This window comes from Mobula hypostoma, chromosome 5, assembly GCF_963921235.1.
Source record: "Mobula hypostoma chromosome 5, sMobHyp1.1, whole genome shotgun sequence".
Taxonomy (NCBI): domain Eukaryota; kingdom Metazoa; phylum Chordata; class Chondrichthyes; order Myliobatiformes; family Myliobatidae; genus Mobula; species Mobula hypostoma.
In genome coordinates this window covers 137761466-137788397 of record NC_086101.1, presented here as the reverse complement: position 1 = coordinate 137788397, position 26932 = coordinate 137761466, and the positions used below count along the sequence as shown (strand labels likewise).

The 26932-nt window shown below is 40.3% G+C and overlaps 1 protein-coding gene across 2 annotated transcripts in view; it reads right to left on the bottom strand.

The window, feature by feature from the left end:
• The window catches only part of rigi (RNA sensor RIG-I), a 71444-nt gene that overhangs the window by 8376 nt on the left and 36136 nt on the right, over positions 1–26932 (bottom strand). For both annotated transcript variants that reach the window (XM_063049000.1, XM_063048999.1), the window contains exons 9-17: positions 21462–21624; positions 17320–17421; positions 16705–16862; positions 14766–14901; positions 13733–13881; positions 13033–13114; positions 7813–7986; positions 7358–7509; positions 725–868 (exon numbers count right to left, since the gene is read on the bottom strand). In XM_063049000.1, coding sequence (XP_062905070.1) covers positions 725–868; positions 7358–7509; positions 7813–7986; positions 13033–13114; positions 13733–13881; positions 14766–14901; positions 16705–16862; positions 17320–17421; positions 21462–21624 — 1260 coding nt within the window. The remainder of the gene's footprint in view (positions 1–724; positions 869–7357; positions 7510–7812; positions 7987–13032; positions 13115–13732; positions 13882–14765; positions 14902–16704; positions 16863–17319; positions 17422–21461; positions 21625–26932) is intronic.

Below are 26932 nucleotides of genomic sequence, written 5' to 3'. Positions count from 1 at the left end.
ACTGGTCTATAATTTCCTGGGCTATTTCTATTCCCTTCGTTGAATAAAGGAACAACACCTGCAATCTTCCAGAACCTCTCCCGTCCCCATTGATAATTCAAAGATCATCGCCAGAGGCTCAGCAATCTCCTCCCTCGCCTCCCACAGTAGCCTGGGGTACATCTCATCCGGTCCCGGTGACTTATTCAACTTGATGCTTTCCAAAAGCTCCAGCACATCCTCTTTCTTAATATCTACATGCTCAAGCTTTTCAGTTTGCTGCAGGTCATCACTACAATCACCAAGATCCTTTTCCATAGTGAATACTGAAGTGCAGTATTCATTAAGTACCTTTGCTATTTCCTCCAGTTCCATACACACTTTCCCAGTCACATTTGATAGGTCCTATTCTTTCACGTCTTATCTGATATGTCCATCCCTAACAGAGGAGATGATGGGGCAGCATATGTTTCTGTAGTGAAGTTACTCCTGTAGTTTGTTGTGTGGGTGTTCCTGAACCTTGATGTAATGATGTTGAAGGAATGTTGAACTATTTCCAAACCAGTGTAGTGAGAGACTGGGCAGGCAAACTGTAAATGGTGCTACTCCCTGTCAGCCAAAATGATAGTCTGGAAGATGAAACTGAACATGTATTTTAAATGTGGTTGCACTTATCTTAGCATTTTGTAACCCTTACTATTTGAATACGTCAATATTAGTTGTAGATTACTCAATATTGACTTACTTCAATGGTTCTTATGTCATCGGAATTGCATGCGTAAGTCTTGCACTTTCCACAAAATAGCTTGTAACTTGCATCTGGCTTCTTGGTACATTCGTTGCTCTTTAATTCCCTCAATTTCTTCGCATCCTCTTGGATGCTGCTTATCTTGGAGGACAGAATTGAACACTTTAGAATTATATCACTGATAAATCCCTAAATTCAAACCTTTAAATATTCTGTCCATTGCTGAGTCACTTCTGATGATTCCATTACTCCACAGCAGTATCTCTACTTATTTAGAAGTTTGCACAGATTTGGCATATCATCTGAAATTTTGACAAACTCCTGTAGATGTGTGGTGCAGAGTATACCAACTGGCTGCATCATGGCTTGATACAGAAACACCAGTGCCTTTGACGAAAATGTCTACAAGAAGTATTGGATACAGCCCAGTCCATCGTTGGTGACTCCTTCCCTACCATTGAGCACATCTACTTGGAGGAAAGCACCATCCTTCATCAAGGCCCCCCACCATCCAGGCCATACTCTCATCTCACTGCTGCCATTAGGATGAAGGTACAAGAACCCCAGGATCCACACCAGCAGGTTCAGGAACAGTTATTACCCCTCAACCAATGTTCCCATTAATCTTTAGTAGTCAGTGTGCGCAAAAATCTTACGTTGTGCAAATTTTTTTCCTGTGACGAAACTATGTACGCACTGAATGCACACATGGCACAGTTTACGTAGGTTTACAAAATATTTGACATAAAACTGCACAGAGTAACAACAAAATAACATACATACTTAAGTCATTTTCGCTCTTGCTCATCTGTACTCAACCGTAATATGCGTAGCACTCCTGTAACGGGTAATGACGGTTTCTGTTGCCTGAGCTTTTGTACACTGTCCAAATGCGATTTACTTGCCAAATGACACTTCAAAAAGTCAAGTTTCCAAATACCATCCCACTTCTTTCCACGAGCAAATTCTCCAGCAACTTTCGCATCACGACAATACAAACAGGTAACTCCAGTTTCCGAATCATACATAAATAATTCTCGTAGTTGAACGTTCATGCCCTCATGAGCTTTTGGTGCAGCAGTTTCTATTATTTTGTTAAGCCATTCAACTTTAAGTAAATTTGCAGTTCTTTTGTGCTTCACGCCCTTCGTTTCTTTTGAATTTGACATAGTGAATCAATTTTTTTCAATAAAAACTTAGCAAGCTATCTACAGGATTTGAAACAGATCTTTGTAAACTTTATGATATGAACACTGTCCGCCAAACACGGCTGCCGCTGTGATGCAGCTGTACAAACCAGAACGGGAAAGGTGAGGTGACGTAAATTAGTGACGTGCTTGGCAGATCTCTATCACTGCCCGTTTCAATTTTATTTTGTTCCATTTATGCTTAATAAAGTTACTGTGAAGTAAAAAGTTTTATGCCTCTTTCCTGACTTTGAAAGAACCTTCAATAAAAACATCAGAGTCCAAAAAGGGCAAGGGATGGAATAGGAACTCAAGGGGCAAAGGTATGTGACCAGAGGCAAAGCTACTTAATAGGTATTTTGACTTGTTTACTAGGGAAGTGGATACTAATGACACTGAAGCAGGAGCCAGGAATAGAGATAATAGATCGGATGGAAACTGACAGGCAGGGTATACTGATGAAGCTGGCTTTGCTTGCTCCAGTTGGCTTGCATCCTAGGTTGCTAATGGAAGTCAAGGTGGAGCTGGTGGAATGGTCTGCCATAATCATTCAATTTTCCCAATGGAGAGGGTGCTTGAGTATTTAAAAGTGGACAAATGTGAAGCCTTCATTCATGAAAGGATGTAAAGACATTCCTTGCCACTGCAGGCCAGTCTAGTTAATGTTAGAGGTGCAGTAAGTTTAGAAACTACTAAAGATTAAAATAAATAGAAGACACTTGGGGAGATTTGAGTGAATTAAAGAAAGTTGAGACATAATTGTAAAGGTAGACTGTGTTTTAATGTAGTCACTAATGAAGGGAATATAATGAATGTTCTTCATGAATTATAAGAAAGCATCTGAAGAAGTTCAAAGTAGGTTTATTATCAAAGTACCTAAATTATTATACTACCTCGAGATTCATGCTCCTCCAGGAATTCATAGTAGAAGAGTGAAAATGAGCAAGTGAAAGAGATTGGTGGAAGAAAGTGTCACTTCAGATCTGTTAACAGAAGTAAAATTCATGGAAGTGCCAGGTTGGATTGAAAAAAAAGGCTTAAGAATTGAAAATAGCTGACATATTAACTTTGCGTCCAACTTTCACCCTGCCCTCAAGTTTACCTGGTCCATTTCCGACACCTCCCTCCCCTTTCTAGATCTTTCTGTCTCTGTCTCTGGAGACAGCTTATCCACTGATGTCTACTATAAGCCTACTGACTCTCACAGCTATCTGGACTATTCCTCTTCTCACCCTGTCTCTTGCAAAAACGCCATCCCCTTCTCGCAATTCCTCCGTCTCCGCCGCATCTGCTCTCAGGATGAGGTTTTTCATTCTAGGACGAGGGAGATGTCTTCCTTTTTTAAAGAAAGGGGCTTCCCTTCCTCCACTATCAACTCTGCTCTTAAACGCATCTCCCCCATTTCACGTACATCTGCTCTCACTCCATCCTCCCACCACTCCACTAGGAATAGGGTTCCCCTGGTCCTCACATACCACCCCACCAGCCTCCGGGTCCAACATATTATTCTCCGTAACTTCCGCCACCTCCAACGGGATCCCACCACTAAGCACATCTTTCCCTCCCCCCATCTCTCTGCATTCCGCAGGGATCGCTCCCTACACAACTCCCTTGTCCATTCGTCCCCCCCATCCCTCCCCACTGATCTCCCTCCTGGCACTTATCCGTGTAAGCGGAACAAGTGCTACACATGCCCTTACACTTCCTCCCTTACCACCATTCAGGGCCCGAAACAGTCCTTCCAGGTGAGGCATCACTTCACCTGTGAGTCGACTGGGGTGATATACTGCGTCCGGTGCTCCCGATGTGGCCTTTTATATATTGGTGAGACCCGACGCAGACTGGGAGACCGCTTTGCTGAACATCTACGCTGTGTCCGCCAGAGAAAGCAGGATCTTCCAGTGGCCACACATTTTAATTCCACATCCCATTCCCATTCTGACATGTCTATCCACGGCCTCCTCTACTGTAAAGATGAAGCCACACTCAGGCTGGAGGAACAACACCTTATATTCCATCTGGGTAGCCTCCAACCTGATGGCATGAACATCGACTTCTCTAACTTCCACTAAGGCCCCACCTCCCCCTCGTATCCCATCTGTTACTCATTTTTATGCACACATTCTTTCTCTCACTCTCCTTTTTCTCCCTCTGTCCCTCTGAATATACCTCTTGCCCATCCTCTGGGTCACCCCCCCCTTGTCTTTCTTCCCGGACCTCCTGTCCCATGATCCTCTTGTATCCCCTTTTGCCAATCACCTGTCCAGCTCTCGGCTCTATCCCTCCCCCTCCTGTCTTCTCCTATCATTTTGCATCTCCCCCTCCCCCTCCAACTTTCAAATCCCCTACTCACTCTTCCTTCAGTTAGTCTTGACGAAGGGTCTCGGCCTGAAACGTCGACTGCACCTCTTCCTATAGATGCTGCTTGGCCTGCTGCGTTCACCAGCGACTTTGATGTATGTTGCTTGACATAAAGAGTTGTTGGGCAGACTGACAGTAGGCAATAGTGGATTATTCACAGAGATGGGTAGCACGGTGGTGCAATTCATAGAGTTCCTGCCTCGTAGCCCCAAGTTCAGCCCTAACCTCAGGTGCCATGCGGGAATTTGCCTGTATGCCCTGTGATTGTAGTGTTTCTTTGGGTGCTCCAATTTTCTTCAGTGTATGTGGACTGCTAGATGAATTGTCTATTGTAAATTTCCCTTCATGTGCATGAGTTGTAAAATCAGGGGAAGATCGATGGGTAAATGAAGAGAATAAAATGGGATTACCGTAGGATTCGTCTAAATGGATCTTTGCTGTTGGCATGGACAAGTGGCCCATTTCCCAAGTGTATGATGCGAAAATTAAATGAATTGGACATTACTCTGAATTTAAAAGGCTCAATATTTGCTGATGCTGCCACAGGATGAGAATGATCCTGATTGATAAGCTACAGAACCTGGGCCTGTGTACCTCCCTCTGCACTTGGATCCTTGAATTCCTAATCGGAAGACCACAATCTGTGTGGATTGGTGATAATATCTCCTCCTCACTGACAATTAACACTGGTGCACCTCAGGGGTGTGTGCTTAACCCACTGCTCTACTCTCTCTACACCCATGACTGTATGGCTAGGCATAGCTCAAATACCATCTATAAATTTGCTGATGATACAATCATTGTTGGTAGAATCTCAGATGGAGACGAGAGGGCGTAATTGAGCAAGATATACCAACTAGTGGAGTGGTGTCACAGCAACAACCTGGCACTGAATGTCAGTAAGATGAAAGAGCTGATTGTAGACTTCAGGAAGGGTAAGACAAAGGAACACATACCAATCCTCATAGAGGGATCAGAAGTGGAGACAGTGAGCAGTGTCAAGTTCCTGGGTGTCAAGATCTCTGAGGACCTAACCTGGTCCCAACATATTGATACAGCTATAAAGAAGGCAAGACAGCTGCTATGTTTCATTAGGAGTTTGAAGAGATTGGGTATGTCAAAAACACTCAAAAACTGCTATAGATGTACCTTGGAGAGCATTCTGACAGGCCGCATTACTGTTCGTTATTGGGGGGAGGGGCTACTACACAGGACTGAAAGAAGCTATAGAGGTTCGTAAATTTAGTTGGTACCATCCTGGGTACTAGCCTACAAAGTACCCAGGACATCTTCAAGGAGTGGTGTTGCAGAAAGGCAAGACATCCAGTGCCCAGGGTGTGCCCTTTTCTCACTGTTACCATCAGGCAGGAGGTACAGAAGCCCGAAGGCACACACTCGGCGATTCAGAAACAGCTACTGTTTTTTACTGTTATTTCTGTTTTTGCATGATATTTAATCTATCCAATATACATAGACTGTAATCTATTTATTTATTTGTTTTTTCTTCTATATTATGTATTGCATTGGACGGCTGCTGCTAAGTTAACAAATTTCATGACACATGGTGACAACAAACCTGATTCTGATACCAATGAAATGCAATAGGTTGCAGGCTAACAGAATGGGCAATGTTTAATTAACTGTGGATACCAGGTCCTCCCACTGACTTTCTCCTTTTATTATTGCAATGGATCCATCTGCATTTTCTAGAAGATCTCCTTAATTGTCTGCCACTGCATCTAATCTAGATGATCCCGTAACCCAAGTTTTTTTTAGTTGTTCAGCCTCCATGCCTTCCTAGTAATCCTTTAAGTTTAAAAATTCTCTCTTACTTTAACTACATATAAAATTCAATCACTGCTGCTTAGGGGTGCCTTCATGATTAACTTAATCGTGCGTCAGTGTGCAGCACTAGGTCAACTGCGGCCCGATCACTGGCTCTATTCTGTGCTTTCCTAACAAATTATCCCAAGAATAGTCCAAACTGTTCATGTAGGCTACTTCTGCCCTTCTCATTTATGTCTTCTTCACACACAAAATAATGTAAATTGTAAAATCAAAGTTTTCAAAAAAGCTCTGAATAAGAAAACAAGTTTTGTAAAACAGAATGGGAAGATGATTTTGCATTCATTGTTCAAGGTGGTAGGTCTCTGGGCCTGAACTGCTAAACACATATACATGCAGTAAAGTAAATCTGGTGGAAAATTTTGTGTGATCCAGTTTGTGATAATGTTTATCTAAATATTTTTTCTGGATCAGCATTAAAGGGAACACTAGATAACCAGGTTAATTATACTTAAACAAAACAGAGGCGGTTAGGCCTCTGCCTCACGTCGTGTCCCGCTCTTCTGATGATGTTGGAAGATGTTATCCTGCTTCTGCATTTCTGCTGTTCTGTTTCCAGACTGCAGATTTTTTTCAGACTTATGCTTTTATATTCTGTATTTTTTTCTGTTTTGCTGTGTGAGGGGAGGGGGCTGGGGTCAATGTTCTTGTCCCGCTTTGTGCACCGGGGGAGGGGGGATTTGGGGGCTGATGATTCTTTTTTTGTTGGGGAAGTGTGTTTGATGTTTCTCCCTGAAAGACATCCATGTTCTTTCTTTGTTTTGTGGTTTTCTGGAGAAGAAGAATCTCAGAGTTGTATATGTGATAACAAATGAATCTTTGAGGCTGATCTCTATGTTCAGTACGGGTGGGTGACAGGAGAGTCTGCAGGTGCTGTCATCTGGGACAAGAACCAAAACGCTAGAGGGACCCAGCGGATCAAATGTTTTTACGTATCGTTCACACTGAATGTCCGTCAGTTGACAGAAAATTTGTTAAGTTATTGCATTTTCAAATCCATATGTAATAAAATGTCAGTGACTAATAAGACATATTTCAAGAAATTTGTGAGCAGTTTGGAGACTCGAGCCTCTGCCTAGCTCTTGCACTAAGTATGGGTTTAACACTTTCCCATAATATTATAACATGGAATTTTAGAAATAAAATGCACTTATGAGTTTTGCAAATCACATTTTTCAAATTGCTGCTCTTGCCTCCCAGACTCCTGGAATTGATCAGCTCTAATTTTTATTATTACCTTTTTGATAAATGTTTTCTTGTCCCATTGTTGCAATTTCTTTATAGCTTCGTACATTATCTTCTCTTGTATAGCATTGATCCTTTCTCTTTCTATTTGTTCTTCCTTGCTGGTAATAAGAATGCACTTGCTGTCTTGTGCTCTTCCACGGCCTACGACAGTATCAACAGCTTGTATTTAAATTGTGTCTTTTACAGAACTACCACATAAAATTTATCACAAAGTGATGCGAGGCAATGAATCCCTAACACATCCACCTGTTGCACCTTAATGGGAAATAATTTAGGACCAACTCACTCCACTCAGTACATAGTGATGTCATTTATACTAATCGAGCTTCCTGGTCGCTAATTAATAGAGTTATCAATTAGTAACATCAGCACATCATTCTCACAGTAAATGTGTTAGGTTCCATAGGAATAATGGATCAGTTTATCAGCAGTCAGGGACGTTACCTCTTGTTTGGATCATTTTTATAACATTTCCAACATATTCGTACAGCAACACAAGGTTGCATTGTGCAATGTCGATTCCTTCATCAGCAACAGATGTTGTCACAATGATGTTGCATCCTGTAAATTCATTTCTAAAGGAAGTCAGCACTCCTTTTTGTGAGGGGAGAGTCATTCCTGTAGAGAAAAAAAAGTTGCTAAAATGAAGGTAACACTTTTACAACACAGTGTCTCCAGTAGAAAGCCTTCCTGCCCTCTACTCCATTCACTACAATCCCCACTATCTTTCGATACATCTCCAATTCTGGTCTCCTATTCAGCCCGTGTTTTAATTGGTCCACCCATTGGTATCTCTGCCTTCAGCCATCAAGGACACAAGTTCTTGGATTCTGTCCTTAAATCACTCCATTTCTTTGAATGGCATTGTCTGTTTTGAATAAACTTTGTTGCAACAATGCCTCCACTTCAAAAACACTTTGTATGTTGGCTGCAAATTGCTTTGGGACAAAGAGAGTCTGTGAAAGTCAGTGCAGAAATGCAACCCTTACCTTTATGACTTTCGTCCAACTAACCTCTCCTTGCGTAGCTGGTTGTCACTTGGTTTTATAAATATTCCACTGTTGGGCCATTTTACTTTATTACTCGTATCAGTACAAGTTCGCATTGTAAATACACTCATAGGTCTAGATTATATATGGATGATCAGAATTTTTCTGATTGAAAAGCTGTGCGTGAGGGATAGCTATTCAGTGTGGTAGTGATATGAAACAATGAAAGGCTTCTCTTTCAGCATTTTAAATCCACTGCTAAGAGCCGTTTCTATTTGGTATCAGAGCACGTAGAGTTGATTTCCTTGGCTAAGCAACCCAAGGCAATAAGAGAATTGTTATGACGTTGTAATGTGGAATGTGCTGCCTGGAAAATGTTGCTTTAATCATAACCTACCAATGAGCTTTAATCATAACCTACCAATGAGACGGGTTGTTATATAAAGTAGAAACATTAGTCCAGTTAGTTCCTCTCCTCCTACTCTTCACCTAAAGCCACAGGAAATCCAGATGGACGGACTGACTTATCTCTCTATCAATTTATTTAGAGATACAGCATGAAACAGGCCTTTCCAGCCCAATGAGCTGCACCCCCCACCCGCAGCTACCCACCTATTTAACCCTAGCCTAATCACAGGACAATTTACAATGGTCAATTAACCTACTAACATACATGTCTTTGGACTCTGGGCGGAAACCCACAAGTTCACGGGGAGGACAAACAGTGCCGGAATTGAACTCTGATGCCCCCAGCTGTAATAGCATTGCGCCAACCACTACGCGACCATGGCGCCCCTAAATGATGGTGTTGTGGTTCAGATTCAAGTCTAATGGATAGGGTTCTGGCTGATGATTCAGAAATGAGAGTTCAAATCCCACTGCGGCTGGGGAATATTAAACTCAGTTAAGTAATCCTTTTTATCCTTTTACCACCCACTGGATCATTTGGTCTGGCATGTAATGTCAGGGTTGGTCTCCTTTCGGATTAACAGGGTCATGGCGTGAACGTTCCTGAAGAGCCAAAGTTGTTTTTCTCCTAAAACCCAATAAAGACCCCAACATTCCTAAAAATTACAGACCGATTTCCTTGCTCTGCACCCTCTATAAACTCTACAAGAGACTCATACTGAAAAGAATATCCCCCTTAGTTCAGGCCAGGCTGCTCTTGCTGCGGTCAAGCCCTAAATTTAACCCAGTATATTGAGGATGGCTTTGAAATGCAACAAATTACAGGGGTAGTATTCATTGACTTAACAGCAGCATACGACACTGTGAATCACAGAGGCCTTCTACTGAAATTATCCAAAATGTTAAAGAATGAAACCAGTCAAAGTAGTAAGAAGCCTCCCAGAAAATTGCAGATTTTATGTAGAAATGAATGGAATTAAGAGTAGATGGCGTCCACAAAAGAACGGACTACCACAGGGATCAGTCCTGGCACCTCTACTATTTAATGTTTACACAAACGACCAACCAACCTTTCCTAACACATGCAGGTTTATCTATGCAGACGACCTATGCATAGCAACACAAGCTAACTCCTTCCAAGAAGTTGAAATACGACTTACAGCAGTCCTCGAAGCAATGAAGCAGTATTATGAAAAATGGTCTCTGAACTGAAATCCATCAAAAACTCAAGTGTGTGCATTCCACCTGAGTAATTGAGAAGCAGCTCAGAAACTCAAGATCTTTTGGTGTGGGAAGGAGCTCGAACACCATCCGACTCCAATTCACCTGGGCGTGACACTGGATAGGACACTCTCATTTGCCACCCACTTCCAAAAACTCCAAGGGAAAGTTGGCTCTCGCAATTCTCTCTTGAAAAAATTAGCAGGCATGAAATGGGGAGCTAATGCTCACACACTTAGATCAACTGCCTAGCACTCTGCTATGCACCTGCAGAATACTGTGCATCTGTGTGGGGCAGATCAGCCCATGTGTAGAAAATAGACCCGTTGCTTAACGAAGCCTGCCGAATAATCACGGGCACACTGCGCCCCACGCCCACTAACATCATTTACAGACTTGCAGCATTGCTCCCCCAGAGATCTGACGACACACTACAACAAAAATTGAAAAAAGGTAAACAGAACTCGGATCCACGGCACCCACTGCACCATCATGTGCCAGTTTCCAACCGCCTAAAATCGAGGAAAAGCTTTACTACAGTGGAGGAACTACCGCACGGAACATCCCCCCAAACATACAGGATTGACCTCTGGCAACAAACAGAAGCCAGAACCCCACCAAACAATATAGTGCAAGACCCCACAGAAATGTTGCCAGACAGGGCACTGCTTGACAGATGGAAGTGGTTCACTCTCAACAGAGTGAGAGCGGGATTTTGTAGGACGGGAGACAATATGATGAAGTGGGGTTTAAAGACCAGCAAATCCTGTGAGTGTGGCGAAAGGGTGCAGAACATTGAACACATTCTGCGCAACTGCCCACTCTCACCTGATTTAGCTGACACTGACCTGCTCAACATCAACCAAACAACACTAGAGTGGCTGGCTGTCTGGTGTGACAAGCTATGATGAGTTAAGTAATTCTGGAACTTAAGGTTAATCATGGTAACAATGAAACTGAGACATTGTACAAAAAACTCAAAGATGGAAATCTGCCGTCTTTGTCCTATCTGACCTCTGGTTATTGGCTTATTATCATGAGGAGCAGTGAAAAACTTGTCTTTCATATTGTTCATTCAGATCAATGCAATACAACAATGCATTGAGGTAGTAGTAATCGAGAAGCAGCTCGGAAACTCAAGATCTTCTGGTGTGGGAAAGAGCTTGAACACCATCTGACTCCAATTTACCTGGGCGTGACACTGGATAGGACACTCTCATTTGCCACCCACATCCAAAAACTCCAAGGGAAAGTTGGCTCTCGCAAATCTCTCTTGAAAACAATTAGCAGGCACGAAATGGGGAGCTAATGCTATTTAATAATAATAATATTAAAATACAAACTCATAAAACAAATCACACCTTACTATAAATACAAGCCTGATCCAGTCTTAGAGTCAGAATACCACAAATTATATTACGACCAATCCATTATTACAGATAGGACAATCCATAATAACCACCTTAATATAATATTACAAGATAAACAAGAAGAACAACTTATTTAATAGATATAGCCATACCAAACACACATAACTTACAAAAATTAGTAAGTGAAAAACACCAGAAATATGCTGAATTAAAAGAGGAAGTAAGAAGACTTTGGAACATGAACAAGGCATACATTGTGCTGATAGTGATATCAATAACTGGTGTCATCCCGAAGTCTCAATAGCATTAAATAATTAAGGCTAATATACAGTAATATCTATGTAAATCTCCAGAAAGCCACAACACTAAACACTACTACAATAGTCTGAAAGCTCCTAGCAATTGAGAAATGAGTGTACTAGGCTATGCCCGTACCTCAGGTTTTACCGGCTTGAGTTGAGAAGAAATAATGAGTAACAACAACTTATTTATAGAGCACTCCTCATGCAAATGATGCAGTTCAAAGTGTTTTACAAGTTAAAACAACAAGAGTGCAGATTAAAGTGTTAGGGAAAAGTTAGAGTGCAGGAAGACAGTAAGGTGCAAGGTCACAGTGAGTAGATCATCTTATCGTAGCAGGGGACTGTTGAGTGGATGTTGAATGGTCCTTGACCCTGGTGGTACATGCTTTCAGACTTTTGTATCTTTTCCTTGATACAAAGGTTAGGAAGAGAGTATGTCTGAGTTCATTATGTTGGCTGCCTTATTGAGGTAGCGCGAGGTACAGATCGGGTTAGTGGAGGGGAAGCTAATTTCTGTGATTGGCCAAACAGTGTCGACAACTCTCTGAAGTTTCTTGCGGTAATGGACTGAGTAATTGCCTCACCAGGCTATGATGCATCTGGATAGAAAGTTTTCCATGATGCATCAGCAAAAATTGGTCAGGGTCAAAGGGGAGATGCCAAGTTTCTTTAGCCTCCTGAGGAAGTAGAGGCACTGGTGAGTCTTTGTGGTCCTGGCGTCATTGTGGCTGGGCCAGGACAGGCTGCCGGTGGTGTTCAGTCCCAGGAACTGGATCATCAGCTCAGGAACTGTTGATGTCAACAGGAACAAGTGCACCAGCCCACAATGACCATCTCTTTTGTTCTGCTGATATTGAGGGAAAGGTTATTGTCATGACACCCGCACTTCAACATCGTTATTTCAGACAGAACCTACTATGGTGGTATCATCTGCAAACTTGTAGATGGAATTAGACAGAATCTGGTCACCCAGTCACACGTGCACTGAGAGTAGAGTAAGGGGCTGAGGATGCAGAGCCACCAATCTGTTTGACTCAAATCATTCCTTAGTTTAGGACATTTAAAGAAAGTTAATGAAAAATACTATGCTTCCCAAGTGATTGTCCAAATACCATTTAAAAGTTACCATGAAATACCACACAACCTTATTAGATCACAGTAACCACTGCCATTGTGTGACCTGTGGTTCTCTATCAAATGATCAAATCTGTCACCACTGGCTACCCAGCCTCTCACGGTGGGAACAGTTTCTTTCCTCAATGTATGGAAACCACTCAAATTTAAATCCTCAAGTTTAAAATTCAATATCCTTGCACTGAGTGCAAAAATTTATCAGCATTACAGATCTAATAATTAAACAAATGGTGCAATTACCTGTGTTCTTTGATCGTCCCAACAACATTTCAGGTTTTAAGAATGACAGTGCCGCAGTTTCTTTTAACCAATTTATGAACGCCTGCATATAAAGAGGAATAAAATTCACAGAACAGTATAGCAGAGAGCAGACCTTTCACCTAGCGATATCATGCCGACCCTTTAACCTACACAGAGACCAATCAAACTCTTCCCTTCCATGCAGCCCTTGATTTTTCAGTTAACAAAAATGCCTCAAAAATGTAACTAACCTCCCCAAATCAAAAAGGCTGACTTTCTTGTTCTGCCTGCTTCCATGCAAGATTAATTTGAACGTTAATATTGAAAAAAAGTTTACTTTCTACAACAAACATAATAGCCACTCAGGCTTACTCTTCTGTTCAATTAAGTCATCTTGCTCTGAATTTTTTTAGGGATTGGACGCTTTAATACTGGATTTCTTTAAAAAAATGATCAAATCATTCTTTGGGAACAATTAACACACAAAAAACAGATTCTCTCTTCTTTGGGAACAATTGATGGCTTTGGAGAGGACACAAAAGACATTTTTCAGAATGATTCCATGGATTAGAGATTACAGTTTACATGACTAGACTGGAGAATTTAGAGTCATTCCCCCCTGTACACTGTTTAAAATTAATGCATGGCTCCGATGCAATACATGAAATAAAACTGTTTCGAACAGCTGAAGGGAGCCTACCTCAGCAAGAGCTCTGGTTCTGACGAACATGATGGTTTTGGATTTTGGGTTTCTCTGATACTCCTCACACAGAATCCTCCTCACTTCACCCAATTTGGGATTTTCATTCGCTGGGTCAGCTTCAATTCTCTTTAGCTCCTGTTTCTTTGCTGAGGACAAAAATGAGAAAATTGCTTAATGCAGTGCATAAAGATCAATAAATAATATTAACTCTTATAATGCTAAACACTCTCACATCCCACAGTACAAAACCTGCTCCTGATTAAGATTTTCCCTAAGATTTGAAAAATACAAATTTTGCTCATCAATGAAAACTAGGTTTGGTAAAATATGATTCATTTAATCACTTTGATGAAACACACTTTTATTAATAATGGTAGGGCTGGAGTCAGAAGAACAAATGAAGCAAAATGTTTAAGATGCAGCATTCAGTCCAAGAAGGTTTGTGCCCTGCCCCCCACACCCCCTCCAGATCTAAGATCAGATCTGACAGTGCCCAATCTCCTTGTAATCTGAAAGCCTCAAACAACTATGTGGTCTTCTCTGTGTAAGACCTACTCAAAGTGCCCCTTTTCACAGTTGTTTTCAAAGACAGCTGCTCTTGTGGAGGGATGGCTAATAGCTAACAAGGACTTAGGTTGTTGCCTCCTGGTAGCCCGAGGCTGTCTCCCTCAAGCCCTGGGGCAATTCACCCACGGTGCTACAACTTCCCACTCTCTTGTTGAACTGGCATACAATGCACATTGGTGTACAGGCTGCATGGTTGTGAGAAAGCAGAGGCAGGCCCTCAGGATGGCCATTTCAAGCCAATGTCACAATTTTAAATTAGCAGCAATCCAATGAGAGTTAATTATTCAGTTATATATATTGCTATATTTTGTCAGATGTTTTATACCAATTCATAAATTACCTTCTTTACATCCCAAATTTCAAATCAAATCAATAAATATTGCTTAAAACTTTTTTGACAAATCAGATTTCGAAGAAGCAACAAAATCTATGATGCCTGATTAAAGAACAATAAATCTTTTACCTTCAAATAAAGCAGTAAGTGCCTGCTCTGTCTTATCATATCTGCCTTCTTTCACGTTAGTGAAGAAACGATCCAGGTAGTTTACTGCATCTTTGGTGTGTGCATCGTCATTGATAATCAGAGCATCGTTGTATTTCTAAGTGTGAGAATAGAGTATGGTTAAAGGAGGGTCTATCATCAGCGACCTCTGCCACCCAGGTCAGGCCCACGTCTCACTGCTACCTCCTGGCAGGAGGTGCAGAAGCCTGAGGTCCCACACTTCCAGCTTCAAGAAGCTGTTTTCCTCCCTCAGTCCAAAGTCATACCGGTCGGTAGGTTAACTGGTCGTTGTAAATTGTCCTGTGATTAGGCCAGGATTAAATCGGGAGATTGCTGGGTGGTGTGGTTCGAAGGGCTGGAAGGGATTATTCCACCCTGTATCTCAATAAATAAATAAATAACCACCAGATTTGTGATAAATAAATAAATAAACATCAGATAAGTGTGAAGTGGTTCATTTTGATAGGTCAAATATGATGGCAGAATATGGTATTAATAGTAACGCTCTTGGCAGTGTGGAGGATCAGAGGGACCTTGGGGTCCGAGTCCATAGGACGCTCAAAGTAGCTGCATAGGTTGACTCTGTGGTTAAGCAGGCATATGGTGTTTTGGCCTTTGGGAGCCGAGAGGTAATATTGCAGCTATATAGGACCCTGGTCAGACCCCTCTTGGAGTACTGTGCTCAGTTCTGGTCGCCTCACTACAGGAAGGATGTGGAAACCATAGAAAGGGTGCAGAGGAGATTTACAAGGATGTTGCCTGGATTGGGGAGCATGCCTTATGAAAACAGGTTGAGTGAACTTGGACTTTTCTCCTTGGAATGACAAAGGATGAGAGGTGACCTGATAGAGGTGTATAAGATGATGAGAGGCATTGACCGTATGGATAGTCAGAGGCTTTTTCCCAGGGCTGAAATGGTTGCCACAAGAGGACACAGGTTTCAGGTGCTGGGGAGTAGGTACAGAGGAGATGTCAGGGGTAAGTTTTTTACTCAGAGAGCGGTGAGTGTGTGGAATGGGCTGCCAGCAACGGTGGTGGAAGCGGATACGATAGGGTCTTTTAAGAGACTTTTGGATAGGTACAGGGAGCTTAAAAAAATAGGGGGCTATAGGTAAGCCTAGTAATTTCTAAGGTAGGGACATGTTCGGCACAGCTTTGTGGGCCGAAGGGCCTGTATTGTGCTGTAGGTTTTCTATGTTACTATGTTTCAGATTCTTGCACAATACTAATCCTATCTTGGCAACAGAGCACTGCACTTCAACCTCTCGCAAGGCTATTGATGTGTTTTACACAATCAGAGACAAGATATTAGAGCAAAAGTGTTTCGTTTCCCTGTCACTGCCCTGCATCTTTTATGTTCAATGTGTTAGGTGCTGGTGCCGCTGAAACAAACTCTTCATTTTACCTGTAACCTCAATACACTTGTGCAGATGACCATAAGTTCGACTTGAAGTGTTTCAAAGACACTACTGCAGTAGATGAGAAAACCATTACTTGACTATCAAGAATTAAAGAATGTGCTGGGTGTTTTGAAAGTGCGTAACAAGTGCTCATAATCAAACTTAACAAGTTGTACTTATGTAGTGCTTGGAAAGTGCTCCTAGATGCAGCACAGAAGAGCTATGAAACTAAAAATTTCCAAAAGAGAAAGTGAAAAAGAGGTGGTGGGGCTTAGGGAGACTTTTCAAGAGCTGAGCATCCAAGTAGCTGAAAGCAGCTGAAATTGTAACAGCAATATCAAATCAAATACACTTATTCAATGACTAGATTAGTGGAGCATGTATCTAAATCTTTAAGTATATAGGGACTCAAAACACTGCAATACACAGAAAAATATTTTGTCTTTGCAATGATCAAACACACATAAACCCATGCTAACACCAGTCCAAGAGGCGCTTACCCGCAAGTGCTCTGTGTAAGTGAAGAGAGCCCGACAAACCTCTCGCTCCTTTTCTATGTCCTGCATTTGAAGCACTTTGCATCTTTTCTGAACTTCGATGATCCACTGTTCATACTTCTGAGAGCCGTGGTCTTGATTCTGGATGTGTGACAGTTTATCTGCGGAAGACAAGGAAAACACTGAAAGCAATGGTGGCTCTGATTGGCAAGGCCTGTGGTTGAGATGGTAAAAGGGGCATTTTAGAAAATTATCCCAATTGCCCTGCCAAAATCATCAGCAAGTGGAAAACACTGACGATCCCAATGCATAGCAAAAGTTTCCATTACTATCTGTAATGAAATTAAAATATGGTTTAAATGAAATTAAATTAAAACCATGAAATGATTTAATGAAATTAAATATGGTTTGAAATTAAATATACAACTACATATGAATTTAAATACAAAACAGATTGAAATTAAATATGGTTTCCATTACCATTTGCAATGAAATTGAATAAAGTTCAAAAGGTACAATTAATTTTAAAAAAGGTAATATTTCATCCAGTACCAAGTATGTGATTTAGTTTTATGTGTTTATAAAAACAGAATCAAAAGAAAATACACGACAGATTACCAATGTCATAAACACGCTTGGCCATTCGTTCAACTTGAACCATCATTTGAATAATAATGTCTGCAAACAGATCCTTTGTACGCTTGGGAGCTTTTTTCATTTCTGCAAAAGGAACAACAATGTTGAGAAAAAACAGCTAGTTTTAGCAGTTTCAATTTTCCACTCTGATTTGCTCCATTGTGAGCACAGAAATAATCAGTCCCCGTCAATGTAGGAAGCATTTCACCCCTGGCAAAAGATCTCCTGCATTGTAACTCCCAATAAGCTTATTCTCAAGTAACCTCTGCTGCCTGTGAACAAATTCACAGCATGTCCTGTTCACCCATCTCTCTGCTCCCTGCTTAAACAATGCTTCACTCCTTTCCCATTTCTCTATAAACTTTTCAAGCTCTGTTACACAACACTTCCTTCTCCTTCTCGTCCACAACAAACATTCCATGTCCTCCCAAGATCTCTGCTGGCCTCCAAAATTCTGGCCCCACCAGCATCTCCAGTGTATGGTTACTGCACCATTGACAGATACATCTTTAGCTGCCTCTTCCCAGCCATCAGAACCATTTCCCTTCAATGTTTGTCTGCTCATGAAACTTTATAAAACTTTTGGTATCTACTCTGGGATCTCCTGATGTGACATTGTATGTAGATAGGGTTGTTTGTCATGTTAGAGATTCTTATAAATAAAGGGTTGTGAGCAGCAATAAATTTCCTCGTGAGTACTGTTGCCTCAGTGTTGCCCACAAAGACATGTTGGAATTTCCTGAAAGCTGCTTGCAAATCAATGAAATAACCTTACCCCAAGGGCTGCAACGTTAATGAAGCCGTGCTGGTATTTCAGTAGGCAGAACTGTAAATCTGATATCACTGGGACCAGATTTGCATTCCCTTTTTCTACTTAAGCAAAATATTTTGGAATCTGGGTATCTGACACACAAAAAGAAAGCTGGAAATAAACTGCATGTCATGCAGCGTCAGTGGAGGAGAAAACAGGGTTAATGCTTCAGGTGACGACTTTTCCTTGGGATAATTCTGCTGAAAGCCTGTCGACCTAACTCCCATTCCCACAGCTGCTCCCTTGATGCTCCCGTTTTGTTTTGAGTGTAACAAAAAAGACACGTTTTAATGAGCCATTAGCTTCCTATACTTGCATTGGTAAATAAATCTTTTCAGTGTAACAGTCATGCAAGATTTGGAAGTAAATTCCACAAAATACACAGCACAAAAACAGGATGATTATTTTAAACTATTAACTGATTTTTCTATTCCTTTCCCCCAATGCTTAAACATAACTGTTTTATCTAAACCAGTGGCAGAGAGTTTATTACTCTCTCCCTTGCGTTCCTGACCAGGAATCAGCCTTCTTTGTAACTGTACAATGAATTTACCAGTGGTGGCCTTCTGCTGATAGTCCTGGTTGGTCCTAGGCTCTACCAAAACGGGAAACACCTCTATGTCTGCTCAATAAAATCCCTGAAAATCATAGACCTGTGGTTTACTGTATATGAAGGTACAAGAGTAGAGCTGCCTGTGGTTGCTTGGAAAACACACTGAAAAGAGTGGCGTCGGCTAGAAACCACGTACAAGTAAAATGAAATATTCCTGCATGACACCAAAACATTAAAGAAAAAGTGAAGAGGAGAAGTTACAGAAAGCGGTAGATCAAAAGAAGAGGCTTATAAAGTTGCCAGAAATAGCAGCAAGACTAAGTTCAGGGAGCATTTATGAACTCAGCAAAAAAACGACCAAGAAATTGATGAAGAAAAGCAGGGTAGAATATGGGACGGATATGTTCTGTTGTTTGAGAAAGGCTCTAAGAATAAGCCAGAAAATTAGGAAATTATAGGCCTGTGAGCCTGACATCAGTAGTGATTAAGTTATTTGAAGGTATTCCAAGGGACTGGACAAATGAGGATTAGGATAGACAAGGACTGATCGGGGACTATCAACATGGCTTTGTGCATGGTAGATCATGTCTAACCAATCTCAGAGAGCTTTTCAGGGATGTTTATTTATTTATTGAGATACAATGTGGAATAGGCCCTTCCGATCCTTTGAGCGTCGTCACCCAGCAGTCCCCAATTTCACCCTAGCCCAATCACAGGACAATTTACGATGATCAATTAACCTATCAGCTGGTATGTCTTTGGATCTGGAGTACCCGGAGGAAATACATGCGGTCACTGGGAGAACATACAAACTCCTTACAGGCAGCGGTGGGATTACCAGGAATGTGGATGAAGGCAAGGCAGTGGATGTTATCTACGTGGACTTTAGTAAGGCATTTGACAAGGTCCCGCATGGGAGGTTGGTGAAGAAGGTTCAGACGCTTGGCATTCAAGATGAGTTTGTAAACTAGATTAGATATTGGCTTTGTGGGAGAAGTCAAGAGAGTGGTATAGATGGTTGCCTCTCTGACTGGAGGCCTGTGACTAGTGGAGTGCCTCAGGGATCAGTACTGGGTCTGTTGTTTGTCATCTATATCAATAATCCCAATGATAAAGTGGTTAACTGGATCAGAAAATTTGTGGATGACACCAAGATTGGGAGTGTAATGGACAGCTAGTAAGACGATCAAAGCTTGCAGTGGGATCTGGACCAGCTGGAAAAATGAGCTGAAAAATGGTAGAGGAAATTTAATACAGACAAGTGTGAGGAGTTGTGTGTCATTAGGACCAACCAGGTAGGTCTTACACAGTGAGTGGTAGGGCACTGAGGAGTGCAGTAGAGCAGAAGGATCTGGGAATGTAGATCCAGAATTCCTCGAAGATGGTGCAGCAGGTACAAAACTGTGCCAAAGTCCTAGGCACATATACATATCTAAGGTGCCTAAGATTTTTGCACAGTACTGTAGAGATTTTATATATTGTACTGTACTGCTGCCACAAAAAAACATACTTCATGACATATACCTGATTTTGATATGGGTCTCTATCATGGACTGAAGGTGGGAAGGGGGCAAGGAGAGGAGAATCGTAGTTGGGAAAAGAGGAAGGGAGAGGGGAGGGAGCGGAAAGCACCAGAGAGACATTTTGTAATGATCAATAAACCAATTGTTTAGAATCAAATGACCTTGCCTGGCATCTCAGGGCTGGGTGTGTCTGCATCCGTGCCACACCCAGCCCCTGGCACTCCTTTTCTGCCACCTGTCCCACACCCCTCACGTGGTGCTTCACCTGCACCATTCCCAATGCCCTTTGTTCCTGCCAGATTTACAAACTCACTCTCCGCTCCACTTGACAAATACATTACAGTAGGCTTTCTGGGTATATATATATATCGCTCAGACTTTTGCACAGTATTGTAGATGGGGCTGTAAAGAAAACTTTTGACACAATGGCCTTCCCATATCAAAGTATTGAGTACAGGAGGTGGGATGATATGTTGAACTTTATAAGACATTGGTGAGGCCTAGTTTGGAGCATTGTGTACAGTTTTGGTCACTTACCTACAGAAAAGATGTCAATAGGATTGAGAAAATGCAGAGAAAATTTACAAGGATGTTTCTGGGACTCGAGGACCTGAGTTATAGGGAAAGTTGAATAGGCTAGGACGTTATTCCCTGGAGCATAGAAGAATGAGAGGAGATTTGATAGAGGTAAACAAAATTATGAGGGGTACAGATAGGGTAAATGCAAGCAGGCTGTTTCCACAGAGGTTGTGTGAAACTGGAACTGGAGGGCATGGGTCAAGGGTGAACTGTAAAATGTTTAAGGGGAACATGAGGGGTAACTTCTTCACTCAGAGGGTGGTGAGAGTGTACAACAAGCTGCCAGTGCAAGTGATGGGTGTGTGTTCGATGTCAACACTTAAGCGAAACTTGGATAGGTACGTGAATGGAAGGAGTCTGGAGGGCCATGATCCATATGCAGGTCGATAGTACTGTTCAGACTGGACTCAATGGGCTGAAGGTCCTGCATCAGTGCTGCAGTGTTCTATGACTCTATGAAGTACAGAAGTTGCTAATCATAAGACCATAGGATGTAGCAGCAGAATTAGGCCATTCAGCCTATTGGGTATGCTCTGTCATTTAACATCAGCTCAGTCCCTCTCAACTCCATTGTCCTGCCTTTACCCGGTAACCTTCACTTGTTTGGGTGAATCTAAACTTCCATTTACGATTATGAGTGGTTTAAGGCAATTCTTACGTTTCTTTGAAACAAAAACATATTTCTCCAGTTCTTCCATATTCTTGTTCACGGTTGATACGCTTTCAGCATCGAGACTGGCACAAATGTGCAAAATATACTCTACTGCATCTTTTTCTGATCTGGCATCACCGACCCCAACGGACGCTGTCAATCCAACAATCTGTTGAGAACAAAAAAGAATCTCATATATGGTGGGTATCAAAGGCCTTTTTTTTCTTTCTTTCTTTTTAAATCTTTTTATTAAGTAAGTATACAAAAAAGGTAAGCCATATAAACATTAATACAATGTTAAAGTATAATAAAATTCCAAAAGATAACAATACCAAAAAGAAAATACTACAAACAATGTAATTTAAGCATAAGAAACCAAGATAACATAATAGTATACTAAATTTTATATATATCAATGGAAAAAAAAGAAAAAAAACCCCCCCAAAAAAAAACCCACCGTGCAGCTAACTAAAAGCAAGGCAAAGCAATGGGCTAACTTGAAACCAAACAGAGTTAAACTTAAAATCACGTCCTCAATCCCGACCTCCATTAAATACAGTGAAAAAAAAACAAGAAGGGTAAATATTACATTAAATGAAAATATCGAATAAAAGGTCCCCAAATCTGTTCAAATTTAAATGAAGAATCATAAAGGTTACTTCTAATTTTCTCCAAATTCAAACATAAAATCGTCTGAGAAAACCAAAAAAAGGTAGTTGGAGCATTAAGCTCTTTCCAATGTTGTAAAATACATCTTTTCGCCATTAAAGTAAGAAATGCAATCATTCTACGGGCTGAAGGGGAAAGATTACTAGAAATTTTAGGTAGTCCAAAGATAGCAGTAATAGGGTGAGGAGAGATATCTATATTTAATACCTTAGAAATAATATTGAAAATATCTCTCCAAAAAGTTTCCAAAGTAGGGCAAGACCAAAACATATGAGTTAAAGAGGCTATCTGCCCCGAACATCTATCACAGAAAGGATTAATATGCGAGTAAAAACGCGCTAACTTATCTTTGGACATATGTGCTCTATGAACCACTTTAAATTGAATTAGGGAATGTTTAGCACAAATAGAGGAAGTATTAACTAATTGTAAAATCTGCCCCCAATCATCCACAGAAATGGTAAGCCCCAATTCCTGTTCCCAATCTACCCTAATCTTATCAAATGGAGCTTTCCTAAGTTTCATAATAATATTATAAATCATAGCCGATGCACCTTTCTGACATGGATTAAGGTTAATTATCGAATCTAAAATATATATAGGAGGAAGCATTGGAAAGGAAGAAAGTATAGTACTTAGGAAATTTCTAACTTGTAAATATCTAAAAATATGTATTCTTGATAAGTTATATTTATTAGATAATTGTTCAAAAGACATAAGGGAACCATCTAAAAATAAATCCAAAAACCGTAAAATACCCTTAGTCTTCCAAGTTTGAAAAGCGCGATCCGTAAAAGAGGGAGGAAAAAATATGTTACCTAAAATAGGAATCGCTAACCCGAATTGATTAAGATCAAAAAATTTTCTGAATTATTGAAGTATTGGTTGCGTCCTTTTCCCCGGTATCTTTTGTATGTTCTGTTTCCTCTCCGGGTTTGTGGGTCGCACCTATCGTCAATCCTCCTTGTTGTGGGTTGACTTTAGGATTTATGGAGTCTATTATTAATTTTGTCTCCTGGAATACTAATGGCCTTAATCATCCTATTAAAAGGAAAAAAGTTTTTAAAGTGTTCCGGAGACTTAAAGCACAAATTTTATTTTTACAAGAGACCCATGTACGGAGTGGGGACAGACTACGTTTTTTCAAATTCTGGAAGGGACAACAATTTCATTCGAACTCCAATGCTAAGATTCGAGGCGTCTCTATTTTTATAGATTCCTCAGTTACTTTTACACAACAGGATATTATTTCTGATCCGAATGGTAGATTTTTATTGGTTAGTGGTTTACTATTTAATAAAAAAGTAGTTTTGGTTAATGTTTATGCTCCTAATATGGATTGTCCGGAATTTTATAAATCATTGTTTGATCAGTTTCCGAATTTGAACGAGTTTTCATTGATTTGGGGCGGAGATCTTAATACCTGTTTGTCTCCAGCTTTGGACCGTTCGGCTCCTTTACGGACTTTACCTAATAAATCTGCAAATTTGATTAATTTTTTCCTTTCTGATTCTGGGTCGACGGACATTTGGCGTTTTCTGCATCCTCAGGAAAAAGATTTTTCCTTCTTTTCACATGTTCATCATTCCTATTCAAGAATTGATTATTTTTTCATTGATTCTCGTCTCATTCCTTCAGTGATTAAATGTGATTATGATTCTATAACCATTTCGGATCATGCTCCACTTAAGCTTTCTATTAAAATTATGGCCAATATACCAAACAATAGACAATGGCGTTTTAATTCGCTGTTGCTTCAGGACTCGGACTTTGTTAATTTTATGAATGAACAGATTGAGTTTTTTTTTACAATTAACCATACAGAAGATATTTCGGTTAACACTCTTTGGGACACTTTTAAAGCCTATATTCGGGGTCAGATTATTTCGTATTCCGTTGCTTTGAGGAAGAAACAGAAGCAGAAGGAGATGGCAATTGTGGACAAGATTAAAGAAATTGATAAGAAATATGTTATGGCTCCTTCTGAGGAGTTATACAAACAAAGAACTGAACTTCAAATGGAACACAGTTTACTACTCTCGTCCTCGATTGTAAACCAATTAAAGAAAACAAGAAGTGATTTTTATGTTCACAGTGATAAAATTGGCAAGCTGCTGGCTAATCAATTGAAATCTAATTATGTTAAATCTCAAATCAATCAGATTTATAACCAAAATGATCGATTGATATTGGATCATGTGGGGATTAATCAAACCTTTTGTGATTTTTATTCTTCTTTATATCAATCAGAGTCTCCTCGAGATTCTAAATATATGAATGATTTTTTAGATAAGTTGGACTTCCCTCAGATTTCACAGGATATGTCTTCTTTATTAGATACTTCCATTACAATGGATGAGATTAAGAATGTTATTTTTTCTATGAATCTGGGGAAAGCTCCTGGCCCTGATGGGTTTACCGTTGAATTTTATAAATGTTTTGCTTCTTTATTGATTCCTTGGCTCTATAAGGTTTTTGAGGCTTCTTTGAAACTTGGTAAACTTCCGGAATCTTTTAATAGAGCATCAATTTCTCTAATACTAAAGAAGGATAAAGACCCTGCTCAATGTGCATCTTATAGACCAATATCTTTATTAAATGTTGATTCTAAAGTTTTTTCTAAGTTATTAGCAAATAGACTAGAAAAAGTACTTCCTTCTATTATTTCGGAAGACCAAACGGGTTTTATTAAAGGTTGTTACTCTTTTTATAATATTCGTACATTGTTAAATATCGTTTATACTCCCTCACAAAATGTTCCTGAGTGTGTTATTTCTTTAGATGCCGAGAAAGCTTTTGATAGAGTAGAATGGCCTTATTTATTTAAGGTGCTTGAAATGTTTAATTTTAGCTTGAAATTTATATCCTGGATTAAACTGTTATATCACTCCCCTGTAGCCTCGGTTCGTACTAACTCTTTAAACTCACCTTTTTTTCCTCTCTTTCGTGGTACTCGACAAGGCTGTCCTCTTAGTCCCCTATTATTTGATATTGCATTAGAACCTCTTGCAATTGCTATTCGAGAATCTTCAAATATTACTGGGATAACTCGGGGATTAAAGTCCCATAAATTATCACTCTATGCTGATGATTTACTTTTATATATTTCTAATCCTGAGAGATCCATTCCTGCTGTTTTAGAGTTATTAGCACAATTTGGTCTTTTCTCAGGTTATAAATTAAATCTTAGTAAGAGTGAACTTTTTCCGATTAATAAACATCTTCCCTTATATTATAAATTTCCATTTAAATTGATTAATAATTACTTTTCATATCTTGGGATTAAAATTACTTGTAAACATAAAGATTTATTTAAGACTAACTTTTTACCATTAATAGACCATATTACTCAACTTTCATCTAAATGGTTTCCCTTATATTTAACTTTGATTGGTCGTATTAATGCAGTTAAGATGTTTTTTTTGCCAAAATTTTTATATGTGTTTCAGGCATTACCAATTTTCGTTCCTAAATCTTTTTTTGATAAAGTTGACTCTAAAATTTCTTCATTTATTTGGCAGAATAAGAATCCGAGACTGGGTAAAATACATTTACAGAAAGCTAAGAGAGATGGAGGTTTAGCATTACCTAACTTTAGATTTTATTATTGGGCTATTAATATTCGACATATGAAATTTTGGTTACTTGACCAGGACATACTATCTATTCCTAAATGGGTAGCATTGGAATTACAATCTGTTCAGGGTTATACACTTGGTTCTATTTTAGGTTCCTCTCTTCCTTTTGATTCGAAACGTCTTAAGCAGGTCTCTAACCCGATAGTTAAATAGGCCTTTTTTTTAAACAACCAATTCAACGCCTTTGTGTTTGTAGAAGGAAAAAGCACAGAATTTAAATAATTATCTATTACTTCAGGCAGTCTGCTCAGAATCACCACCATGTAATGGCGCAGTTGTGTACAAGTCTGAAACTCTTTACTGAAGGCTGAACTACTGCACTTAGTTGTTGCAGGGGAAGAATACAAACCCTGAGCGGGAGTAATCTGTGCACAGACCCTGACTGCAGTGCTCACTGATTTTAATGGGGAAAGCTGGCTGGAAAGAAAAAGGCATATGCAAGTGGACTAATTTCATTTAACTCTATTATTTTACAGTGATCTGATTCTCTGTGATAGCTGGTACAGTTGGGAGTGAGGATAACTGGCTTCCAGAACCATTCTGTTTCAACTACTGATCATCTAGCAAATGGCTTTCTCAACGAGGGAAGAGAGGAAGAGCAAGATTTAAGAACTTGCTGGACACTGGGAGATCTAACTGTGCCTTCTGAAGTGTAATATTTCCCATTGATGCCAAACTGATAATCATTTGTTAATCTGATTTTAGTAATTTTAATTGAGGGTTAAATATTAGACCATAGACCACAAGGCTATAAGACGTAGGAGCAGAATCAGGCCATTTGCCCCATTGAGTGTGCTCCACCATTCAATCATGGCTGATCTTTATTTCCCATCCTCAGCCCTACTCCCCGGCCTTCTCCCTGTTACCTTTGTTGCCGTGTCCAATCAGGAACCTATCAATCTCTGCTGTAAATATACCCAGCCACCTGGCCTTCACAGCTGCCTGTGATAATGAATTCCACAAATTTATCACCCTCTGGCTAAAGTAACTTCTCTGCATCTGTTTCAAATGGACGCCCCTCTATTCTGAGGCTGTACCCTCTTGTCCTAGATTCCCCACTACGAAGAACATCTTTTCCACATCTAGCTGTCTAGGCCTTTCAACATTCGAAAGATTTCAGTGAGATCCCCCCCCCCCGCCCCCATTCTTCTAAATTCCAGTGAGTACAGA